This window comes from Cervus elaphus, chromosome 20 (genome assembly GCF_910594005.1).
Source record: "Cervus elaphus chromosome 20, mCerEla1.1, whole genome shotgun sequence".
In the NCBI taxonomy this organism is placed as follows: Eukaryota; Metazoa; Chordata; class Mammalia; order Artiodactyla; family Cervidae; genus Cervus; species Cervus elaphus.
In genome coordinates this window covers 129,058,565-129,082,127 of record NC_057834.1, presented here as the reverse complement: position 1 = coordinate 129,082,127, position 23,563 = coordinate 129,058,565, and the positions used below count along the sequence as shown (strand labels likewise).

General features: G+C 50.9%; 1 protein-coding gene across 4 annotated transcripts in view; it reads right to left on the bottom strand.

Annotated features, from left to right (window-relative positions):
• Positions 1-23,563, bottom strand: part of GRIK3 (glutamate ionotropic receptor kainate type subunit 3) — a 246,912-nt gene that overhangs the window by 10,199 nt on the left and 213,150 nt on the right. For 2 of the 4 annotated variants that reach the window (XM_043877979.1, XM_043877978.1), the window contains exons 11-15: positions 23,335-23,558; positions 16,921-17,039; positions 14,344-14,561; positions 2,964-3,186; positions 2,199-2,449 (exon numbers count right to left, since the gene is read on the bottom strand). In XM_043877979.1, the coding sequence (XP_043733914.1) occupies positions 2,199-2,449; positions 2,964-3,186; positions 14,344-14,561; positions 16,921-17,039; positions 23,335-23,558 (1,035 nt within the window). Of the gene's footprint in view, positions 1-1,832; positions 2,450-2,963; positions 3,187-14,343; positions 14,562-16,920; positions 17,040-23,334; positions 23,559-23,563 lie in introns of those variants that run through there. The other 2 variants (XM_043877977.1, XM_043877980.1) reach the window with 2 other exon arrangements.

Sequence of the window (23,563 nt, the reverse complement as noted above, 5' to 3'; positions counted from 1 at the left end):
TTATGACCAACCTGGACAGGATATTAAAAAGCAGAGATGTTACTTTGCCAACAAAGGTCCATCTAGTCAAGGCTACGGTTTTACCAGTAGTCATGTATGGATGTGGGAGTTGGACTATAAAGAAAGCTGAGCGCTGAATAATTGATGTTTTTGAACTGTTGCAGAAGACTCTTGAGAGTCCCTTGGACTGCAAGGAGATCCAACCAGTCCATCCTAAAGGAAACCAGTTCTGAATATTCATTGGAAGGACTGGTGTTGAAGCTGAAACTCCAATGCTTTGGCCACCTGATGCTAAGAACTGACTCATTTGAAAAGACCCTGATGCTAGGAAAGATTGAAGGCGGGAGGAGAAGGGGACGACAGAGGATGAGATGGTTGGATGGCATCACCAACTCAATGGACATGAATTTGAGTAAACTCCAGGAGCTGGTAAAGGACAGGGAGGCCTGGTGTGCTGTGGTCCATGGGGTCACAGAGAGTCGGACATGACTGAGTGACTTGACTGAACTGAATTCTGTGTCAGGCACTGGTGTTCCAAGTGTTAGGCACACAGCAGTGAAAAGGTTCTAGCACTCAGGGAACGCTGATGATAGGATAGAAACAGATAATAAACACATGAACAAATAAATAGTTTCAGAAAGAGATAACTATTATTAAGAGAATAAAGCATTGAAATGGGATAGAGTGGGGTGGGGAGCAGGGATAGGTGGGAAAGACTACTTGAGCTTCAGCTGAATGACCAGAAGACTAAGAAAATGGGGCTCTGGGACAAGCACAGTGCAGGGTGCTGGAACAGCATGTGCAAAGGCCCTAAGGCAGAAATGTGCTTGGCTGGTTAGGGACTAAAAACATGGCCAGTGTGTGTGGAGCAGAGTAATAGAGGGGAGGGTGGGAAGGAGGAGGCTGGAGAGGTGGGTAAGGACTAGATCCTATAGGCTTTGTAATGGGATTTGGAGCTCATTTCAATTGTAATGTAATTCTAATGTAACCTAAAGGATTTGATTGTTCTTCTTAGATGAATCATAATTTTTAAAACCATTCCCAATTATTGGACATTTAGGTTTTCTCACATTTTTTCCCCACATTTCAATTAACACTTCAATGAACATTCTTGTCAATAAAATTGCACATGTTTTGGCCACTTCCATTGGGTGCATTTCTAAAAGTAGAAATTGACTGGTCAAAACATGTGGCCTCCTTTAAAGACTCTGGACATACTGCAGAGTTACCTTCCAGAAGCTTACCCTCTTGGATTCCCCCTGAGAAGGTACCATGTCCCTTTTCTCACACCTATGTGAACTTGAACATCAAGAATTATCGTTGCCCTTCCTCTTTGCTCACTCAGGCTTACTGATTATAAAGGACTTCACTGAATTGTGGACGGATGTGTAAGTGCATCTTGTGTATACATAAGACTTAACCGCAATCTCCTTCCACACTTGCCCTGTCTCCCTTTGAACTTCTCTGTGAGAGGAGCTTCCCCACAGACCACTGGCCCTCCACTCAAGGTGCACATTTAAATCACTCCGTACACTTTCTTAAGAAGCCAATCCCAGGGGCCACCACAGACCAATTAAAACACAGTCTCTGGGAGTGAGGCCAGGGTATTAGCACTTAAAACACTTTCTCCCTGTGATTCCAATTTGCTACTGGGACCCAGAACCACTGACCAATCACACGTGAATTAATCAGATGGGTTGAACCTAGCAAGCTTGGGCTAGCTCTCTTAACTCTTTTTCTCTGTTAAACTTTTGATTATGGAAATTTCCAAATATATGCAGAAGTGGAGAGAACAGTATAATGAACCCCTAGGTAAGCATCATGAAGCATCCACAATTACCCTGGAGGGTTTATGCGGGGCAACGACATGGTTCGAATTAAGTTTTAATCAGGGCACTGGCTGTTGTATGGAGAGCAGCTGGTGGGGAGGAAGGGAGGAGGCAGGAAGACCCGGCCAGAGGCGAGTGCGTGGTCCAGCTGGGGATGATGGGCGTGGCCTGGCATGGAGCCAGCGTGATGGGAAAGCCTGCAGAGTGGGGCTGGTAGGGCCTCCTGGTGAACGGGATGCAGAGTGGGCTGCTGGGGGGAGGTGGGATCAGACACCACCGTGCACCTGGCCCCTGAGGAGTTTGAAGCCAGTGTGGTCCCTGATCTGTTCCGTCCCTTCCCCATGCCCGCTCCAGTTCTTGGAGGTTTACCTGCTCTCGCTCTGCGGTCTTGCGGAGCTTGTACACAAACTCGCCCACGGCCACCAGCACAGACAGGACCAGCCCGGCGGCTAGGACGATGAAGATGCCCCCGATCTTCTGGATGCCCAGGGCGCTGGCCTCTTTGTTTTCCTCCTCGGGACACCCACTGCCCCGCCACCACTTCTCCTTCATGATGTGCAGCTTGTCCTCCTCCTGGAGCTGCAGGATGGCAATGGTGATCTTGTCCCGGTACGGGGAGCCTGGGTGGGGGAGAGGGGGCCCTGGCCATCAGCGGCCTTCAGCCCGTCTGTGCGCCCCTGCCGACACCCTGGCGGGGGCTAGCCACCATCACTAGCCCTCTCAGCACGCTCATCCGAAGGGGGCCCCCAGTGCCAGGAGGCCCCTCTTTTAATCCATCAAAAGTGTCTCCACGGATCCAGGGTGGAGAGTCTTGCCTACGAATCCCTGTCCCTGCAGGCCTCTGGAAGGCCCAGGATATCTGAGCTGCCTCAGCAGGGTGACGTCAGAGAGAGGAGGCATGACCTTGAACTGACCCCCATCTCTGTGTCCACCCCTGGGTCTCCTCTGCTCAGAGCGGCGCTGACCTCATGAGGCTTGTGGCTCTGCTGTTTTGTTTCTGGGCTGAGCCATTTCAAGGCTCAGGGGGTGAGCTGGGAGAGGGAGCAGGAGGCCACGTGTGCGCAAGAGTGAACCTGGGGGTCTTGCCCACCCTCTGTCCCCCGCCGCCCTCCCATCTGCAGCCCCTGTGCTCACCCATGGGCGTGCCGATGCCATAGCCCTTGGAGTCGATGAGGCCCCCGATCTGGGTGAGGTTGCAGTTCCTCTGGGTGACGTACTCGATGGTGGTCGATTCCATGAGCAGCGCGTAGTCGGCCGTCAGCGTCCGCTGGATGCCCTCCTCGTTGTTCTTCACCAGCGCCGAAGGTTTGCTGCTCATGAAGGCCCACATCTTCTCGAAGGTGGAGATCTTGGATTTCTGGGCCATGGGGAAGCAGTGGGGGTGATGTACACACAGTTACTGCGCACACAGGGACCAGGCACTGCCCACCCTTAGCAGGCCTGGGTCAGCGAATTCTGTGCAGTCCTTAGAGTGAGTGAGTTCCACCCACTGCTCAGATGTGGAAACTGAGGCCCTGGGAGGGTATGTCCTCAAACACGTGGCATCTGATCGTAAAGCTGAGAGTCAGACTCGGGCCCACCCACATGGAAACCCTTGACTCTTTGCCATGGCACAAGAGGTCTTCAGGTTTTTCTTAATTCTTTTTTCTTTCTCTAAGATTTATTAAACAATTAAACACATGCAGGTCATGTTCCAAGTGCTTTGCCTGCATGAACTCACTGATTCTTCCCCATAGTCAGAGGAGGCAGGTATGGGTTGGCCAAAATTTTGTTTTGGTTTTTCCACAGCATCTTATGGAAAAACCCAAATGAACTTTTCGGCTAACCAAGTACTATCACTAGCTCCAGTTTACAGATAAGAGAATGGAGTTTAGCTGTGCCTCAATTTGCCTGATTTACTCAGACACAAACTGGGAAAACCAGGCTATCTGACTCCAGAGTCCATGCTCCTAACCACTGACCTTCACTGCCTCTTAGAAACCACTGTGAAGGTGGCAGGGAAGGTGGGTGGATGCTGAGGAGGGCAAAGCTCGGTGGATTCTGGGCCCCCCACTCCCACTCCAAGCAGTCCCTCTTACGCACTATGTTCCTGGGGAAGGTTTGTCTCAGGCAAGGGTTCCTGTCTGTTCTCCATCAATATAGTGAAAGAGAAGCAGGGTGAGAATTGCTGAGAGGGCAGGAGAGTAGGGGTGGTCAGAGCAGGTGGTCCGGAGGCCCCGTCACCCTCTGGTTCCAGAGTGTCTCGGGCTGGATGCTGCTGCCTGAGTGGAACCAGCATCCCTGAGAACAGGCTGGTGAGTGGGCTGTTGTGCTTGACCCCCAGCTGGGGAGGCTCAGAGAGGGTCTGGGGCCAGGAGAGGGTCAGTGTCTCTTGCTGCCAGAGAGGACTGGGCAGAACAAGGTGCATGGCCTTCATGAGATTTCTTGGGATCTTAGCGTCTGCCGGCTGCCTACTCCCAGTAGGGATCAGCCCTACCTCCACGCATCCCAGGGGAGCAGGTGGCTCGGCAGGCCCCACTGTCCCTGGCTTTTTCTGAGTCTGGCCGTGCCCGTCTGTGATATCGGCCTGTCTGACTGGCACCTGGCCCAGCTCCGGGGTGCGTGATGGCATGGGTGTGCCCCAAGAGGCTGGTGCGGGGCTGGGGGAGAAGGGAGAAGCTGTGACTGTCAGGAGTGGCTGGGGAGGGGGCTAGAGGGACAGTGGACCTTCTACTGTCCAGGTGCCTCCTAGTTTTATGGGCTGTCCCTCCAAAACTGCCCAGGAAGGAGGGAGCCCAGAGCAGCAGGCAGTGTCCCACTCGAGATTCCACCTGAGCCCAGAATCTCTTGAGCGCCAGTGATGCCGCCTTTGGGCATAGGGTCTGGGGGCACCTTCACAGACAGTCCCTCCTGCAAGTTTATCTGCCCTGAAGCTGAAGGTCTGGGAGGGCTCCGATGCCTGGAGCCCTCAGTGGGTTCCACTGGAGCAGCAAGCTGGCTGATCCCACCCCTGCCTATCCTCAGCCCGTCCCGTGATCAGCTATTCCTGCTCCTCAGCTTTTTCATCCTCCCATAGTCCCAGATGCTCCCCACCCCCACCCCACACTTAACTACTCTTGCCCTTAAGGACATTCCTGATTTTCAGCTCTTCGGACTCTCCAGACATCTCTCATCTAGATAACATCTGCTCTCCAGACTCTGCCCCCTCCAGCTTCTCCCCCGGGTCTGCTCTCACTCTGCTCCTTTTCCTGCCCAGATGCTCCATAGTCTGAAGCTTCAAACTGGCTCCAGTGATCCCTGTCCCTGGGATTCACACCCTGGTGAGATCCCTTCCCCTGGAGTGTGGGCTGGGCCCAGTGACTTGCTTTTAACCCCTGCCCCCAGGAGTGATGGACTTCCCTGATAGCTCAGCTGGTAAAGAATCCACCTGTAATGCAGGAGACCTCGGTTTGATTCCTGGGTCAGGAAGGTTTGCTGGAGAAGGGATAGGCTACCCACCCCACTATTCTTGGGCTTCCCTTGTGGCTCAGCTGGTAAAGAATCTGCCTGCAATGCAGGAGACCTGTTTTCCATCCCTGGGTTGGGAAGAGTCTCTGGAGAAGGGAAAGGTTACCCAATCCAATATTCTGGCCTGGAGAATTCCATGGACTTTATAGTGCATGGGGTTGCAAAGAGTTGGACATGACTGAGCGACTTTCACTTTTTCCAGGAGTGATGGGATGTCACACCTGAGATGAGGTTACAGGAAAGGCTGACTTCTGACTTGCTTGTACTCTCTCTGGCTTGCTGCTCTGATGGAAGCTCACTGCGATGCTGTGAGCTGCCCTGTGGAGAGGTCCACATGACAAGGATCAGAGGGCAGCCTCTAGCCAACAGTCAGAGGGGAGACGGAAGCCCTCAGTCCAACAGCCTAGGGGGAACTGAAGGCTGCCAACCATTACTTGAGCGAGTTTGAAAGCTGGACCCGGAGATGACTGCAGCGGTAGCCAGCACCTCCACCCTGGCCTGTGACAGGCCCTTAGCAGAAGACCTGTCTATGCCGTGCTGATTCCCGACCCACAGACTGAGAGGTCAGAATATTGTTGTTTTAAGACACTAAGTTTGGGGTACTTTGTTATGCAGCAGTAGGTAACTGATATACTCTCTTACACACATGCTGACACAAGCTAGTTTTATTCCCAATATAGTTGCTTTCTCAGATAATCCATTGCAACTATTCCTCTAATAAGATTATCCAAGTCCAGTCATTCCTGCTTGCCAGGGACACATGACCTCAGGCACTCTGCTTTCTTGGTTCCTTGTAGTTTAGTTGCTAAGACATGTCCAACTCTTTTCCAATCCTATTGACTGTAGCCCATCAGGCTCTTCTGTCTATGGGATTTTCCAGGCAAGAATACTGGAGTGGGTTTACATTTTCTTCTCCAGGGGATCTTCCTCACCCAGGGATTGAACCCATGTCTCCTGAGTCTTCTGCATTAACATGCGGGTTGTTCTTTACCACTGAACCATATATTGTGTTGTGTTTAGTCACTTAGTCGTGACCCCATGGAATGTCCATGGGAATTCTCCTGGCAAGAATACTGGAGTGGGTTGCTATGCCCTCTTCCAGGGGATCTTCCCAACCCAGGGATTGAACCCAGGTCTCCCGCATTGCAGGCAGATTCTTTACCAGCTGAACCACCAGGGAAGACCAAGCCATATAATAACTAAATACTATTCTCTCATCAGTGATTTCAGCACCTCAGCTCCTTTTCCATCCCAGACCCTCCTGCTTTCCAAATTCTCCTTCTTCTCCTAGAGGAGGGAATTAGGAGTGGATGAGGCCATCGGGGTTCCCCTTATATCTTCTAATGTATCCATCCATCCAAATATCTATCCATCCATCTACATATCCATCCACCCACCACCCATCTATTCTCTCATTCGTCACATTTGTATTCTCACCTATTCACTCACACACTATCCACACACCGATTCATTCTACTAACTATACAACTATCCACCCAGTCTGTTACCTATTTATCCATTCATCCAATACCCGTCCATTCTCTTATCCACCTACCCATCACCAACCATCCATCCATCCCTCCACCTCACCCATCTTGCCCACTCATTCTCCCCAAAATCAGGCATCAGTAACTTGACAATGAACCATTCAGGGAGCCTTGTCCCATTCCTTCTGTGTCAGAAGGGGAGACCTTCTCTTTCTGGAAACCCTTCCCTGAATCCTCTTCCTTAACACCCCAACACCCAGTTCCTCCTATACATAGGCCTGGCAGACATCAGAACATATGCTCTTCCCAGGAACACCCCATCATAAATGCAGACAGAAATTTCCACTGGAGGCTGGAGGGGGGAGGGACTGGTTTTGGGGCTGATGGGCTTTGAGGAGAGACGCCTGCAGCAGGTAAAGGACCAGGATGAGGAAGATGGGACAGGACACCAGAGAACTTGGGCCAGTTCAGATGAAAAGTAACAATAAAGCGGGAAGCTGGCTGTGATACTGATTTCAATAGTTTCTGCTCTCCTAGCTACAGTGTCAACAAATTCACTACCTCCATCACCTGCAGGCAGAGGAGCCTGAAAGCTGCCTCCCTAGAAAGACCACCCTCTGTGTTATCTCATATCTCGGGATCCCCATTTTCAACAAAACCCACTCATGGTTTCTGATTCCCCTTAGAGTCTGTCCCGTCCTTGAGTGATAGTCCATGATTCCGAGTACATCCCTGAGAAACTTCCTTCTGGTACCTCTGAGGCAGGGAGGGTTACACCCAGGGCCCTTCCTGGAATCTCAGCCCCCTCTCCCACCGTCCTGGGCTGGGTCACCAGAGGCCTGAGTTCCATCACTGGCCCCAGTAGTCACCACCCCAGGGGACGGTCCCTCATCACTACGGCTCCAGCACAGTCCTGCCTGTCCCCCAGCTCCAGTGGGAACCTTAATAAGCGCTGTTTCAGGGCCAGTCACCCAATCAATTAATGGAATCGTTTGGAGCAGCTGATACAGGGCGACACGCCAGGACGGAGAGGCTTTTTTTATCAGTGAAATTGGCAAGAAAGTAAGTTTCAGGCTCACGACTTTCAATTCTAGCCTTCTCAAAGAAGTAAATTGATTTTCCCCAACTGAAGATATTTAATCTTGAGAATTTAACATTTCTGTACAAGAAAATGTATATAGGTATATATATATATATAAACATAAATCAATTCCAAAGGGAGCTGAATCTCAGGGAATGTATGCAGGGAGGCAGTGGCAATGTGATTCCATGCGAGACCTCGGGTATTTTCCATAGTAGGGAGGAGACCTTTTCCCAGATTAATTGGCTTTCTTATCCCTGGATGTGGAGTTTTTGGCCTTATCGGATCCACATACTCGAGCAGTTAATCATGTCTCTTGGGTTATTTTCATGGGGATCAGGGGGCTCCTTGAGGCCCCCACCTCTGCCTACCTCCCCAGCACAGACTTGCCGATCCTTTGGCCTAGCAGCTGCTTCTACAGACTGCATGAGCCCCTGAGGCTGGCCCGTGCAGGGGAGAGTCAGGAGGTAAGGGTTGCAGACTGGCCCCTGTAGGGAGAATGAGGAGGTGAGGCCTGCAGGTAGGGGATGGAGGTAATGGGAGAGGTTGGCCCCACTGCACGGACTCTGGTCTCACACTTACCTGGGTTCAAATGCCAACTCCTTCTGTGACCACAGGCAAGTGATGTTACATCTCTGAACCTCCCTTTCCACATGGGTAAAATAGGTATACGCTTAGCATAGAGCTATGTTCCTAGGATGTGCTTGATAAACGGCTGGTATCATTCTATCTTTTTAAGCCTCCTTAATTCTCTTTAAGGCTCAGTTTTCTCATCCAGAAATTGGGGACAATAATTTCTAGAGTGCAGAGTTTGTAAAGAAATGAAATGACATAAGACTCAGTGGTAGAAAACTCCAGGGCCGACAGAGTCCAGACGGGGATACTGTAGTTCTGGAAAGCTGCAGAGGGTGAGTGCCCTCTTGGCTCCCAACAATCTATCTCTCTACATGAGCGCTGGTTCAGTGATACTCCATCTTTCATGTTTTCAAGAAGCTGGATATGTGATTTTTTACATGCAAAAATCTCCCTATTTTAAAATAATGATCACTAATTAAAACATATAAGAAATATCTGGCCCCTAAAATCATATCTGTGGGCTCAACAGGGCTGTGTATCACCGAGAATAAACAACAAAAAGCGTTGACACTCATTGCATGTATATCCTGCGTCAGGTATGGTTTGAAGTTGTTTATATAAATTATCCCATTTAATCTTCTCAAAAATCACCTCTATGGGGGGGGGTAGTATCATTATTATACCCATTTCATAGGTGAGAAAGCCGAGGCACAGAGAGCTCACCAGTAACTGAGTCATTCTCAATAACATCCCATCATCCTCGGGCCGACCCTGCACCTGTTGCTGCCCCTCGGCCTGCCCGCTCTGGGTCTCTTCTATTCTGAGGGCCTCTGGGCTTCCCTGAAGTGCTCGGCTCTGTGCAGAGGTAGACAGCCATACTGTGACAGAGGCACCAATATCCTCCACATTGCCCCAGGGACCTAATCTGGAGGGACCTGGAAGATGAGAGGTTCTCCAGGTGTCTACTGGCTGTGGTTTCTCCGTGGGGCTCCTGTTTGCCTCAGGAGGGGACTAAGGGAGAAAGGAGAAAAGGAGCCAGTCAGTTTGGCCATCTTCTGGGTCAGCCACACGGAGGGACGTCAGAGAAGAAAGCCTTTGCCTCTCTGTGCCTGGCCCTGGTCTAACCACTGTCTATACGGTAGTTCATTGAATCTCCTTGCTAATTGCAGCACAGTGGAACTCAGAATCCATGTCATCCAGGTGAGCAGACTGAGGCTCAGAGGAATAAACTGACTTCCCCATGGTCACCCAGCAGAGACAACAGCCAAGACTCAAGTCCTGGTCTGTCTGACTCTAAGACTGATGTGACTTGACTGTGCCAGGCCGCACCACACCAAATTCTGCCTGCTCACTGCATTTCTGTCTCATTCTGCTTCTGCTCAGTCTATCAGAGAGGCCAGCAGTCAGCTCAGGAGGAATTAGAGGCTGAGCTCGGGAGCACCCTCCTGAGACTTCCAGCCCGGGGCAGAGTCTGTTGAGCCGCTGGAAGGTGGGAGTTGGACTGGATGGCCTCTCCAGGTACCTTCCAGACTGAGTTGCTAGGATGGGGCAATGCTATGCCCCAAGTGGGGCCTGATGGTGCCAGGGACCCTGGGAGCCTGGTAGTCTTTGTCCCCAGCTCTATCGCTTTCCTAAGCAGCAGTGGCTTACACACAGTCTTTCCCACATGTGATATGTCTCTCCTACTGCAAAGAGGGCTAAATCCTTGGAGAAGCTGCCTTCTGACACCCTCTCTCTTCAAAGCTCCCCAACCCTCCCTGCCGAGAACACGCTTTCCCCACATCCTCCTTTACATTTTTGCCTACATATTTTTACAGCCAAACAGCGCTTTCAAAGGCCTCCTTTTTCATCTCCTAATTAATTTTTATCTTCCAAGACGGAGGGAGGACAACACAGGAGACGCTGTTTGTGATGTTTGCTGCTCCCTGACAACTCTTCAAATGAAATTTCCTTTGGAATGACTGGCTGCCTCCAGCCACGCGTCTCCCAGGCTACAGAGTAGGGGCAAGGGATCCGAAGCCCCCTGGGAGACCGGTGCCCCACTTCCTGCTGTTGCCATCTCTGGACGGGGATGCGCTCTCTCCCTCGAGTGCTCCGCTCTATCAGGGGGCGCTTTTTAAGACGGTTTGCAGCTTAACCAGGAAACAGGCTAACCGAAGAACTGAAGTTCATCTGCCCTGGGCTCTGGAACCTTCAGGGCTGCTCCCTGCTGGGCTCCTAGCCTCAACACGGTCTCCTGTGTTTGCTTTACTTGCTTCCTGCCGTCTTTCCATTCCATCCTTTAATCCAACAACGGCATCCGCTCGACATGTATTATTTAAGCAACTACGATGTACCAGGACTATTCTAGGCTGGGGATGCGGCTTCACTCTTCCCCCAAGGAGTTCCTGGATGGTAGCTGGCTCCTTGGAGAAATGCTATGGACACAGGGACAAAGAGCACTGGCCTTTGAGCCAGGCTACTTGGGCACAAATCCCAAGGCTGCGCTTCACCAGCTGTGAGATGTGAGGCAAGAAGTGTGAACTCAGGTTACTTTCGGAGCCTTCCTTTCATCATGTGTTCAATGTGGAGGTGATAATAGTCTCTGCCTTCTAGGGATGTCATGAGGCTGATAGGTGTGAATACAGGTAAAGTGCTTAGAACGTTGCCTAGTACACAGTAAGTACTCAATAAATGCTATTGTAATTGTGGACTTTGCCAGTGTCTCCAGGACATCTGATGGCAACCTCTGGAGCCAATTCCTGGTCAACCCTAGTGTTAACCTTGCAGTACACACTCATGGGCAGGGGAGAGGCTCACCCATCCAGGAGAGGACCCTGGAGGGGCTGTGGGAGAGGGCAGTGTGTGTGCAGACAGAGTAACCGACCGTACATCAGCTCCATTGATGCATCAACCCCAATTCACCCAGCCCCTCAAGCCTCGGATTCTCTAGGTTAAACTCAGGTTTCCTTCCAGCTCTAATTTGAAAGCAACTATAAGGAGGCTACCCCCTGGCCCGGTACAGGTGTGGGGGAGGCGGAGGGCTTGGGAGAGGAAGGTAGGACTATGCAAGGCAGGGTAGGAGTGGGGCAGGGAGGAAGTAAGTTTGTCCAGGGACCTTTCTGGGAGGATCTTTGCTTCTAGCTTATCATCCGAGGTGTGGTTAATGTAGCCACACTCAGGTTCCTCTCTGCCTACATAACAGTCCCACGGCTGCTGCCACTGGTAGGGAGGCTGGGCAAGAAGCCCTTCGTTTGAATTAAAGCGGGAGACAAGGTGGCCAGACAGCAAGCGGAATTCACTGGTGATCAGGAGAGTGAGGAAGGGGAGCTGGTTCTGCAGGGGCTGTGCAGTTGCTGTTCCTGGCCCAAGGCCCCGGTGAGCCTTCCGCCCCAGCATCCCCACTGGGTGGTAGCATCTGTGTCCCTCCCCTGCCCTCCTCGCTGCACCGTTTGCAGGGAAGGTGGGTGAGGGTGGTGTGGGCTGCAGGAGGTCCTGCTTGATGCCGAGGACAGCAGCTCAGTGGGGAGCGGGGACCGGGCTCTTGGAAGCCAATCTGAGCATCTTAGCATGGAGGGAGGCAAGGGCATCCAATCAGCGCCAATGAGCCTGCACTGGGCTTATTTATGCTGCTTCCCTTTGATCGGGAGCCCTGCTTAGAGACGGGCTCATGTGTAATGCATGAGGGATGCTCTGGCATAGTCAAAGGGCTGGGCCGCAGCCTGGGGATCGGCAGGAGCAGGCATGTGCATGCATGTGTGCGCGCACACACACACACACACACACGGGCCCATCCCCCCACTCACACTTATGTAAGCACACCCATGGGGACATTTAAGCAGACAGACATGTGTGCACTCTCCACATACATATACATGTAGACACTTGAGCTCATACTTCATACAGTCATAGTCACATGTCCACATGCCCAGATCACAGGGACACAGGCACACATGTGCTCACCAGTGCACATATGCAGACACTTGTGGTCAAGCAGAAAGACACACGAGCACCCAGACAGGTTGACTCGTGCGTAGGTACACATGTGCACATACACATACATATTATACACTGTTACATGTACCGTGCATGCAGTCACATGCTCACATACTTGCTCACCCTCATGAATACATACACAGGGTCCCAGAGAGCCCCTAGCGTGCTTATGACAATGCTTTGTCTCCCCTACACTATAAATAAATACATGGGGGTGACCTCAAAGGAAGACTGCGTTTGCTAGTAGCAGCATTCCAGAGGGGAGTCTGTTTCCTCTGGTTCCTCTTCACTCAGCAGGGGAACTACTTCTACTTTTAAGAAGGGGGCCCCATGGACTATAGCCTGCCGGGCTCCTCTGTCCATGGAATTCACCAGGCAAGAATACTTGAGTCGGCTGCCATTCCCTTCTCAAGGGGATCTTCCCAACCCAGGGCTTGAAACAGGCTCTCCTGTATTGCAGGGAGATTCTTTACCACCTCAGCCAGCAGGGAGAGCCCATAACAGGCAAGATCAGGGTAGCATGTAGGGGAGGGGAATGGGGGGCAGGGGAGGGGGAGGAGAATAGCCGTGCCCAGGAGGTAGAAGGCTTTCCACCCAACCCCTTCCTTCTCTCCTCACTCAGGCCCCACTGGAGGCTCAATCCATCACTCAGAGGCTTAGCCTGGAAGGAGGCAAGGGCTAGGGGATGGGTAACCAGGGCCCAGTGGAAAGGAAAACACCTCAGGCTTTCAGACTGACTGAGAGCAATTGACTACTAAATAAATACATGAATGAATGGACTCAGAGCCACAGAGGTCCCAATCCTGACCATTTCTGAGAAATCATTAGAGTAGTGATTCTCAAAGTGTGGTCCCCGGGCCAGCAGCATCGGCATCACCTGGGAACTCATTAGAAATGGACATTCCCAGGCACTGCCCCCAGGGTCTGCTGAGTCAGTAACTGCAGAGGCTGGGACCCGGCAACCTGGGGTTCCCGGAGCCTTCCAGGTGATCTGGACAGACTGAATCTGAGAACCATGGCTTAGAACATGGGCTCTGGAGGAAGGCAGACCTGGGCCAGACCCAGGCTGCTTCAGCTGTGAGTCCTTGGGACAACTCACTCAATGGCTCTAAGCCTTAGCTTCCATACATGTGAAATAATTGCGATACCTACTTCTCAGGATTTGTCATGAAGATTAAATGAAGCCCAGTGCAGTGTCCGGCCCACTGTGAGCTCTTAGTGGTGCCAACTATAGTTATTATTACTTTAATTTCCTGGAGAACATTTATAGCTACTGGTAGTAAGGGTCAGCCAGTTTCCTAAACCCTCAGCTACTCTAGTAGAAGGTGAAAAAACATTAAGCAAGTGAACCAGTGCTTTAGAAAACAGGAGGATGCAACAAAGTCATGGCCAGATCCCCATGAAGGCAGGAACCTGAGCAGGTGACAGAGGCTTTACCTGGACACCAGCATTCCACGAGTGTAACACGCTAGCAAACATTTGTAAAGGCTTGCTCAAGTTTTAAGCCTTCCTTGGAGGATGCACCCCCTGCTGCCCCCTCGGTGTTGCCCAGCTCACCCCAAGCTTAGGTCAGCCTCTTGGAGATGAAAGCCACTGAGATGCAAAGCCAAGGGCAGGGAGCCTACTGGCCCCAGGGCCTGTTTGTGTGTTTTCTGGGCCATGCTTCTCCCTCCCCCTTCTCCAGCTTCCTTTGATGTCCTCCTCTGATGATTTAAGGGAACACAGCACATTCATGCTGCTTGTCCCAGGTATGGAAACTTCTAGGATCTGCGCTGGGACGCATCCAGTTGGCCATATCACTACAGCTCCCCAAAGTCAATTGTTCCTAAACAGGCAGGGGCTGAGCCCTTGGGATTTCTGGCTCCGTGTGATTAAGGTAAGGACAGTGAAGGGAGGCAGAGGGTCTCACCTTGAAGAAGGTCATGGTGGCCCCGTCTTTGACAGCCCCATACTCGATTTTGGTTTGCTTGGCCAGGTCATCCGCAGAGTCTATGGGTGATTCCATGCGCTCCACAGTCAGAAAGGCAGCCAGGTTGGCCGTGTAGGAGGAGATGATGATCAGCGTGAAGAACCACCAGATGCCACCAATGATGCGCGTGGACAGGGCTTTGGGCATCAGTTCAGACCCTGGGAGGAAGGAGGAGACACGTGGTCCCTGACAATGCCCAGACCAGGGCTGCTCGGTCCTCTGGGTCACAGACTCCACTGATAATCTAGTAACAGCTGAGACCTCTTCCTTAGACCAGTGGTTCTCGAAGTGTAGTTCTTGGACCGACAGCATCACCTGGGAACTTGTTAGAAATGCACACTCTCAGGCTCCACCTGGGACCTACTGAATCAGTAACTTTAGGGATGGGGCCCAGCAATCTGGGCTCAGTAAGACCTCTAGGTGATCTTGATTTGGGCTAAAATTTAAGAACCACTGCTTGACAAAAACACACACAAGCAGAATATTCATTTCATAGGCATGTCAGACCCTCTGATGTGTATCTGTGAACTACCTGTGTGGTCCCAGGTTCTGAACACCTGAGGGTGTCCCAGGTTCAAGAACCCCTGGGTTCTTGAGTGAATCCTGCTCTTAGCTCTCTGTGTGGTCTTGTGCCCATCATTTTCCCTCTTTGGGACTCAGCAAAGCATCATCCTTCCTCTGTCCCAGCCTCACAAAAATACCACGTTGCTGCTGCAATGACATAATTTGAGGAGGAAAGTGTGTTGGAAATGCAAGTGGTATACAAATATAAGATTGTTATATGATGCTTTGCAAGAGGAAAAAAATCAACATTTTTTGAAGCTCTTTGCTGAAATAGAAAGAGTGCCGATCACTCTTCCTTCCCAACCTTGGGTGCGGAGCATAGTTTAGCTGAAACCTTCTAACTGAAGTAATTAACTAGGTGGCTTTCAAGAGATTTAAATAGCAAGTGACTCCTGAACTTTCCAGAATATTTGGACCTGCATCTGAAAAGCGTCTGCTTTGATATGGATGATTTTTTTTTCTCAAAGAAATCACTCAAGGGAGAGTTTTTCAAATACATAACCATTTTTCTCCCTCCTAATCAAAACCTCGTGGGGAATACATCAGGGGCCAATGCTTTGAATAGCAGCAGGAGGTGGAAGAGAAGCTATTACCGCGTGGAGGGGCCTTCAGTTTCTTTCCTAACTGTCACCGGGTACGGATGATGGACAGAGCAGCAAGGTGAGGCTTCAGGATGCTCATGAGTCGTGGGGACAGAATGAGGCGCTTCCCCCTCAAGCTGCCTGTCACGTCCCAGCTGCCGGAGACCACTCCCCCACCCCTGCCCCAGCCTCATCCGCCTGGCCCTCCCCCAGACAAGGGGCTGGAGTTGCCCCCAAAGGGAGAATGACTTATTTTAGTTGTCAGGCTCTGTTGGACCCCATCCCGGGCCTCTGGCGTGGCTGAGAGTTTGCTCGGGTCCAGGGTCCTTCATTCACAGGGCCTGGCAGGCCGTGGGCACTCAGGTCACTGCGATAACATCGGTCAGGCATTTCTCTGGCTCCTGCTGGTAGATACTACTGAGGACCAGGGTTTGTACCAGGCCGTGAGGATACACACACGAGAGAGGGACAGGGACATTCTTTGCCCCTTGGATCTCCTTCCCTCCCTGGCCCCCTTTTCGTCCCTTTGTGGGACCCTAACCCAGGCAGAGACTTTGGTCCTTGCCTCCCTCCCCATTCCCTGAGATAAGAGGCTCTGAAAGTGACTTGGTAGACAGAGGCAGTGAGCATTTGGCTCCTGGTCAGCAGGGACTGTGGGGGTGGGGTTCTTCTGGGGGTCTTTACTGGTTGGGGTCCCCTCCTGCTCTACTCGCCCTCCAGCCTCCAGTGTCTCCACACTCTGCTCCTTGCAGGTGCTCTGCTTTCTGAGATATCTGAGCAGCTGCAAATCTTTCCAGAAGTTGAGCTACTAGTGGGGGGCAGGTACCGTATCCCAAACCTCCCTCAGGAGGATGTGAGAAAAATGGCATCCTTCTGGGTATACCAGGTCTGATGCACTCAGGCTAATGGCCCCAACACAGATGTGCCCCCCTCCTTCTACTGGGCTCCCCAGAGCCAGGCAGTCACCAAGTCCAGTCCCTGCTACATCCTGAAGTTCTCAAAGTCCATCTCTGGCCTCCACTCTCGTGGCCACTACCCTGGCTCAGGTCTCACCAGTTCATTTCTGCAGTGGCCTTCCACCCAGCCTCCCTGCCTCCAGTCTCCCTCCATCCTCAGCCCAACTTTGCTCAGGCAGATTCTGCAGTGGTGAGAATCAGGGGGTTGACTGGAGGAGACAGGATGCTGTGTGTCTATCCCAGCTGGAGCAGGAGGGGCTGGGGATGAGCCCTGCCCTCCGCAGGTACTGGTATATGCTTCGGCCTCAGACGGTGAGCCAGTCCAGCTAGCTCCAGCAGGGGTGGAGCTCAGGGACCTGGGAAAGGACACACACTTGAGCATCCAGGTGTCTCCAACCTTCTAAGGGCACACATACCTTGTTGCATCAAGGACCCCATTCCGAACCAGAAGCTGTTCAGCAGAGTGAAGTTATTTTCCACCACCTCAGAGCCAGGGTTGCAGGGGTGAGCATCATACCACTCATAAGGGCTGAACCTGCAGCAGGAAGAGGGGAGCAATGAGGCAAATCTTCAGGGAGATGGGAGGAAGGGGTGTTCATGCCTTACAAGCTGGCGGTTTAGCAAACAGTGATGTGCCGACCACTTTAGCATCAATTCCCTGGTTGTTCTGCTAGGGAGGCAGAGAATGGGAAACCAGAGTCATTTTGCTTCTCGTTTTTTATTGTTAGTGCCCTTTTCTGGTGATAAAAGTAATTCAGCAGTATCTCTTAAAATTAAAAGTGCACATGCCCTTCAACCTAGCGATTCTGCGACTCATTATCCGTCGTAGAAAAAACACTCTTACAGGAGCATAAAGAGAAGTGCACGGGGGTGTTTATCAAAGCATTGTTTGTAATAGCAAAAAACTGGAAACAACCTAAATGTCCTTCAATAGAGGAATGATTAAATAAACTATGCCACAATTGTACTCTGAAACCTCTCGCAGCTGTTAGAAGAGATGTACCAACAGGGAAAGATCTTCAACACATATTGTTTTTTTTTTTAAGTGATAAAAATAAGAACAATATGATCACATTTACATAAATAGATTCCTGAAGACATAGTTGCATACCTATTTATGTACATTTGAATATAAATGTATATACAGTCTGGAAGGATCCATATCTAAAAAAAAAAAAATCACTATTGACCTCTGGGGAGGGGTGTTAGAAAGGCAGAAGAAATTTCATGGAAGCCTGTTGCTTTGTATGTATTGCATGAACTTTGAAAAATGAGAATAGGCTTTTAAATTACTTGTATACTTTAAAAACCTTGAAATGGAAAAATAGTAAAATACACTCTTCATAAAATATTCAGACAGTATAAAACACAATGAGAAAGTGAAAGTACGGCATGATCCCACCTCTTGGGAAGAACAATGTGTTATACCGTTTTTTTCAGATTTTTCCCTCTGAATATACAAATACATGCATGACAGAAAAAAAATGGTATTTAAGCCTCCCTGCCCCCATTGCCTTCTAAGGAAGAGAAGTTCTGATAACTGGAGGGATCTTTGTTTATTGTGTGAATTCCAGTTGAGAAAATGTAAGTTGGAGGGAGCTGGGACACTCCGGAGAGATCAAGAGACTCTGGAGAAGGTCCCCACCAGTCTAGTGTGGTCGGTGTGACTGGTGTGGTGGACGTGGCTGAAGTGGCTTTGTCGGTGTGTCCAGAGTGGCTGGTGTAGGGTCAGATGCTGAGATGAGAGACCGGGAAGGAGAGACATGTCTGATGGAATTTTCTTTTGTTCTTTAAAGTGTGATGAGTTTTAAGGGTGAGGCTGTGACTTTCCATCTCTCTTCTAAAAGCTTTAGTAAATTAAACATTGATCACCAATGCTCACATGAAAAGAATTTGGTTTTCACAAAGTGGAAAGATCCTGCAAATAGGAAATTCCAAAGTGAGGCTTCAAATCAAGATGGGGATTTTCAAAGGGAATGACCACGATCTTGTTAGAGGCTCTAAAAATCCACAAGGAAGCGATAGTGGATGAAGAGAGCAGAGATGAGAGGCTGTTGTGAGAAGGGTTTTAGAGAAAGCCTTTGGAGAGCTGTGCACTCAGGGGCCCCCGCATTCCCACAGTGAGGTCTGGGGAGAGTGGCTTCCACAGGGTGGCTGGGAGAGCTCTACAAGGATGTGGTGGATGCTCGCTGGGCAATCTGGAGGACAGGGGTTGGGCTGATGCATGTTTTCTACGAGAGATAGAGAGTAAGTCCTTGCTCCGCAGGACTGGCCCGCAGGCCTGATGTGGTCAGGGCTAACGTTGTTTTCCTGGACCAGATGGGCTTATACAGAAGAGAGATCCATCGCGACTCGTATCCAAGAAAGGCAATGAGACTCCAACAGAGAGAAGCCACAGGGCGGGGGCCACTGAAGGACCAGGGACTGAACAGGGGAGTGGGCTGACGGAGGAAGTGCTGCCACAGAGGACCCGCGAGGGGGCAAGGGGAGAAGTCTGAACTGTGCATGAGGATGGAACTGTGGCGGACTATACCCGACTCAGCCTTCTAACTCCTGAGTTGAAAGTGTGTTTGCGCTACAGAGAGACAGACCTAGGGTTTCTGAGCTCTGGAAGTGATCCAAAAAATGACAGGTCCCAGCAGAGCTTTCACTGGGGCAAAGAACTTCACCTCTGTATGCACTGAAAGGTGTGTGTGTTAGTCACTCAGTCATGTCTGACTCTGTGACCCCGTGGACTCTAGCCCATCAGGCTCCTCTGTCCATGGGATTCTCCAGGCAAGAATACTGGAGTGGGTTGCCAGTTCCTTCTCCTGGCAGGTGGGTGAAAAGTGGGTGAGCGACAAAGCAAAGGTGATTTCTGATGAGATCTCATGAGCCCTGCTTTTTTAATGTATATACACACAATATATATATATATAGATAGATAGATATGATACATGTAATCATCCTTTTACATAGAAAAAATCACATCATACAATAATAATGTCTTAGGTCTTGATTTTTCACTTAACAAGCCACCAGCCTCTTTCCAGACCAGTTACTCCTAATGTCCTTTATTCTCCATAACTACTTAATAGGGTTTTTAAAAAATATATTTTTAAGACTGAAGTATAGTTGATTTACAATGTTGTGCTAGTTTCAGGTACATAGCACAGAGCTTTAGTTCTATATGTATATTCTTTTTCAGATTCTTTTCCATTATAGGTTATTATAAGATATTGAGCATAGCATGTATTATAGTATAGTATTTGCTATACAGTAGGTCCCTGTCATTTACCTATTTTCTGTACGGTAGTGTGTAGTTATTAATCCAAAACTCCTAATTTTTACCCTCCCCCCCCATCTCCCATCGTCCCCTTTAGTAGCCATAGTTTGTTTTCTATGCCTGTGAATCTCCTTCTGTTTTGTGCATAAGTTCATTTGTATAATTTTTTAGTTAATGGGTGTTCTTAACCACTCCTCTTTTGTTGACACAGCCTGGCCCTTTTTCCCACTGTGATACACGCTGCTGAAAGAAACATCCTTGCTCACACTTCTATGAGTCCCCAGGCCAAAGGGCAGCCTTGTCGAGGGCTTTGCTGAGAAGGCTTTCTAGATTCACGGAGGACTGTAAAGTGAGGCAGGGCTTCCCCGGTGGTTCAGCCGTAAAGAATCTGCCTGTACTGCAGGAACCGCAGGAGACGTGGGTTTGATCCTTGGGTGGAGAAGACCCCCTGGAGGAAGGCATGGCAACCCACTCCAGTATTCTTGCCTGGAGAATCTCATGGACAGAGGAGCCTGGTGGGCTACAGTCCATGGGTAGCTCACACAGAGTCAGACATGACTGAAGCGACCAAGCATGCACATGCACGTGAAGTGAGGCTCAGGGGTGACTTTCAACAGGATACATTCCCAGAGGTGGAATTTCTTACCATGATAAAAATAACTGGTCTAGAACGGGTCTCTGGGTTATAAGTCTTGTTGTAGACCTGGGTCCTTCCTACCCCTTGAGGGACGGACAGTGCAGCAGACGCCCACTTCACAGGTGGGGAGGCAGCCTGGGCCTTCCAGCTGTGGTGGTCCTGCAGTCAGCGGGTGGAAGGACCCAAATTCCAACTCCAGTGCCCCAGGAGGGCAGAGGGGTGGAATGGCTGCTGGACGGTAAGGAAGGTGCCACCGAAGTGACTGATGGATCTTGAATTTATGGCTGGTGGCTACAAGGGGTTCTCCAAGTTTTGCAAGTCAGTGGGAGAGACTGACTTGGAGATACCCTGTCTCCCCTGAAGCGTGAAGGCTGAACTCCAGCCCCAGATGACAGGTGTAGACAGAGCACTGACTGTGGCTGGGATCACCTCTTCCCTGAGGTTCTCATCTGTACTGGATTTGGGTGGAGCGTGACTCCTGGGAGGCTGGACTGGTGGCTTACATTCAGTCCTGCTTCCGGGGTCAAGCACTTAGGATTATCTTCTTGTCGTGAGTGCCTACTGGCCTGGTTTCCGTGATGAGAAGCATTGTCCCTCCCTCCCTTTGCTTCTTGCCGAGCATGAAGCAGAATACTCAGGTGGCAGAGAAAGGCCTTGGTCAATGCCTAGACCCCTGATGCTAGCCAGGCATAGGCCAGCCAGTTTGTAGGATGGGCAGTCCTGTGTCTTGCTGGAGTTGCCCAGAGAGAATCTAGACACCTACTCACGCTTCGCAGACCCTGTCTCTCGGGCAGTTGTGTCTAGCTCTCTGGTAGCCAGCAAGCAGGGGTGCAAAGAACACAGGGCACACGCAGGGGAGGGGACAGACGACCACTTTCACACTACAACTGGGCTGTGCTTGACCTCAACAGCATTCCAAAAAATCAAATTAGTGGCTACTTATAAAAGCCATGAGGCATCACATGAAAATCTGAAACTCTGTCTAAAATCATGCACCCCCACAGCACTGGCCCGCATTCCTGCTTGGCCCAGTCTGTTGGAGCTGAGCGGTAATGACCCTTTTCTCCAGGTGTGTGCTCAAGTTTGCCCCAGTCCCCACCACTCCCTGCTGACTACCACCCAGCGTGCTCACTCCCTCACGCTTCCTGTGTGTGCCACTCCTGATTTAAAGTCCGGCAAGTCTTGGTTTGAAGCCCAACTCTGCAACAAAAGGCTTTCTGGCTTTGGGCAAAGACTTAGCCCCTCTGAGCCTCAGCTTCTGCTTCTGTAGAGTGGGGATAATTATACTGACCTCACCAGGACTGCTGTAAGGATTTGACAGGATGGGTGTGAACTGTGTTGTGTGAGTGGTAAACTGATGATCATCCTGTGATGCTATTCATGGCTCTGTGACCAAGACCCTTGTCCCTCTTCTCTCTCTCCAGGCATTCTGTGTCATTCCAGCAGCTCCAGAAATCCCCTCTCTTCCAGAAAGTCTCCTCATCCTGACCTTGGGAGGGGGGTGCTCCTACCTGCCTAGCCAGAAGGTAAGGGGTGGAAAGCAGGCTCGGCTACAGCGGATGAAAGGCCAGGAATTGGAGGGGGATGGGATGCACATCAAATGAGCAAAGCTGATGCTGGGAAAGCTTGAGCCATTTTCGAGGGGGTGGGGAGCCAAGGGGCTGGCTGGCGCTGCTAAAATTATGGTGAGAGCTCTGGAGAATGGCTCCTGGCTTTCAAAGGCTTGTTAGACCATTAGAGACAAGAGGCATAATGAAGGTCTCCCTGTGCCAGGCTGGGCTGCCGGCTGGGCGAGCAGGCAGGCAGCACCAGGCCTGCCGGCAGCAAAGGGCTTCAGAGGCAGGACAATTTCCCCTCTCACACCCTTCCCTTTGGTCTGTGTCTGCGTGGGAGGAGGGAGTGAAAAGGAGCAGGGTGGGGAGAAAGCTTTCAAAGAAGACTCAGCAGAGAAAAAGGCCGACACACCAAGTCCTTGGATCTCAGATTGCTTCTCCGGAGAAGTCTTGCATCACACCTTGTTAGAATTTAGAGAAAAAAGAACCAGGGCAAAGGCTGGGGCTGGAGCCTGGAGGGAAGGGGCAGAGGGTCAGGGTCCAGGAGCTACCAACTTGGGGTGGGAGCAGAGCACAGGTGTCCAGGGGGCAGAGATGGGGGTTGCAGATGAAACACTTGGTGACCTGAGTTCAACAAGCCGGACGTGTCCTTTATTGCTAGGGTGGCCTCAAGGAGTACTGAGTCTTTCTGAGTGTTGGATGTCTCCCCTTCATGGGAGGCCATGAGAATTAAATAAGATAACTGGCTATAAAGGACAGAGCACGGTGCTTGGCACCCAGTAGGTGCTCAGTAAGCACTGGGCTATATCTGTTTCCCAGTGGCCTCTACCTATGACCCCCAGTAAGGATGTGCCTACTTCATGTGAACAACTGAATATGCAAGGGTATTGCTAGCATGTGTTAGAGGCAGGTAAGGATGTGTGCAAGCCAAGTTTCTGCATGTGTGCATGCGAGTGAGTTTATGTGGCATTATCCCTCCTGCTGTTGTGGAGTGGATGGGCTTCGTCTGTTTTCTAAGTTTTAGGCTACCTGCTGGGCCACCTGGGTCTGCTGTACTGGGTGCCTGGTCCAAGTGGTCCAGCTTTGGGGAGTGATTGAACCTCGCCAAGCCTGCTCACAGGACCTGGGATACAACTGATACCTCTCAAAGTCATGGACACAGACCAGGGTGAGGACTGGGGGATTCAAGTTAGAGGGCCATGAAATGTTCCCTGGGGGATATGAAAGGATCTGAGCCTCAGGGAAAGAGACAGGAGCAGGTAAGCAGTGGTCTGAACCTGGGCCTTCTGTGCCAGCTGCTGAGGATAGGGGGACTTGCCTGGCTCCCTGAGCCCCTAAACCTGGGCCAGAGCTCTGGCCAGGGCATTGCCCTTACCTGGCGATGACAAAGAGGACACAGCTGACACCCAGGTAGGCGAGGAGCACATACATCCAGATGTCTGGGGACAGGGGGTTGAGGAAGGAGAAGACACTAGGGTTGGTGCCATTGGGCTTGCGATAGAGGATGCTCACGCCGAGGGTCATGAAGGGCTTGGAGAAATCGATGGCCTTCTCACGGACGTGGGTGATGGTCAGGGGGGCCACGGCCAGATCTGCCTTCTGCA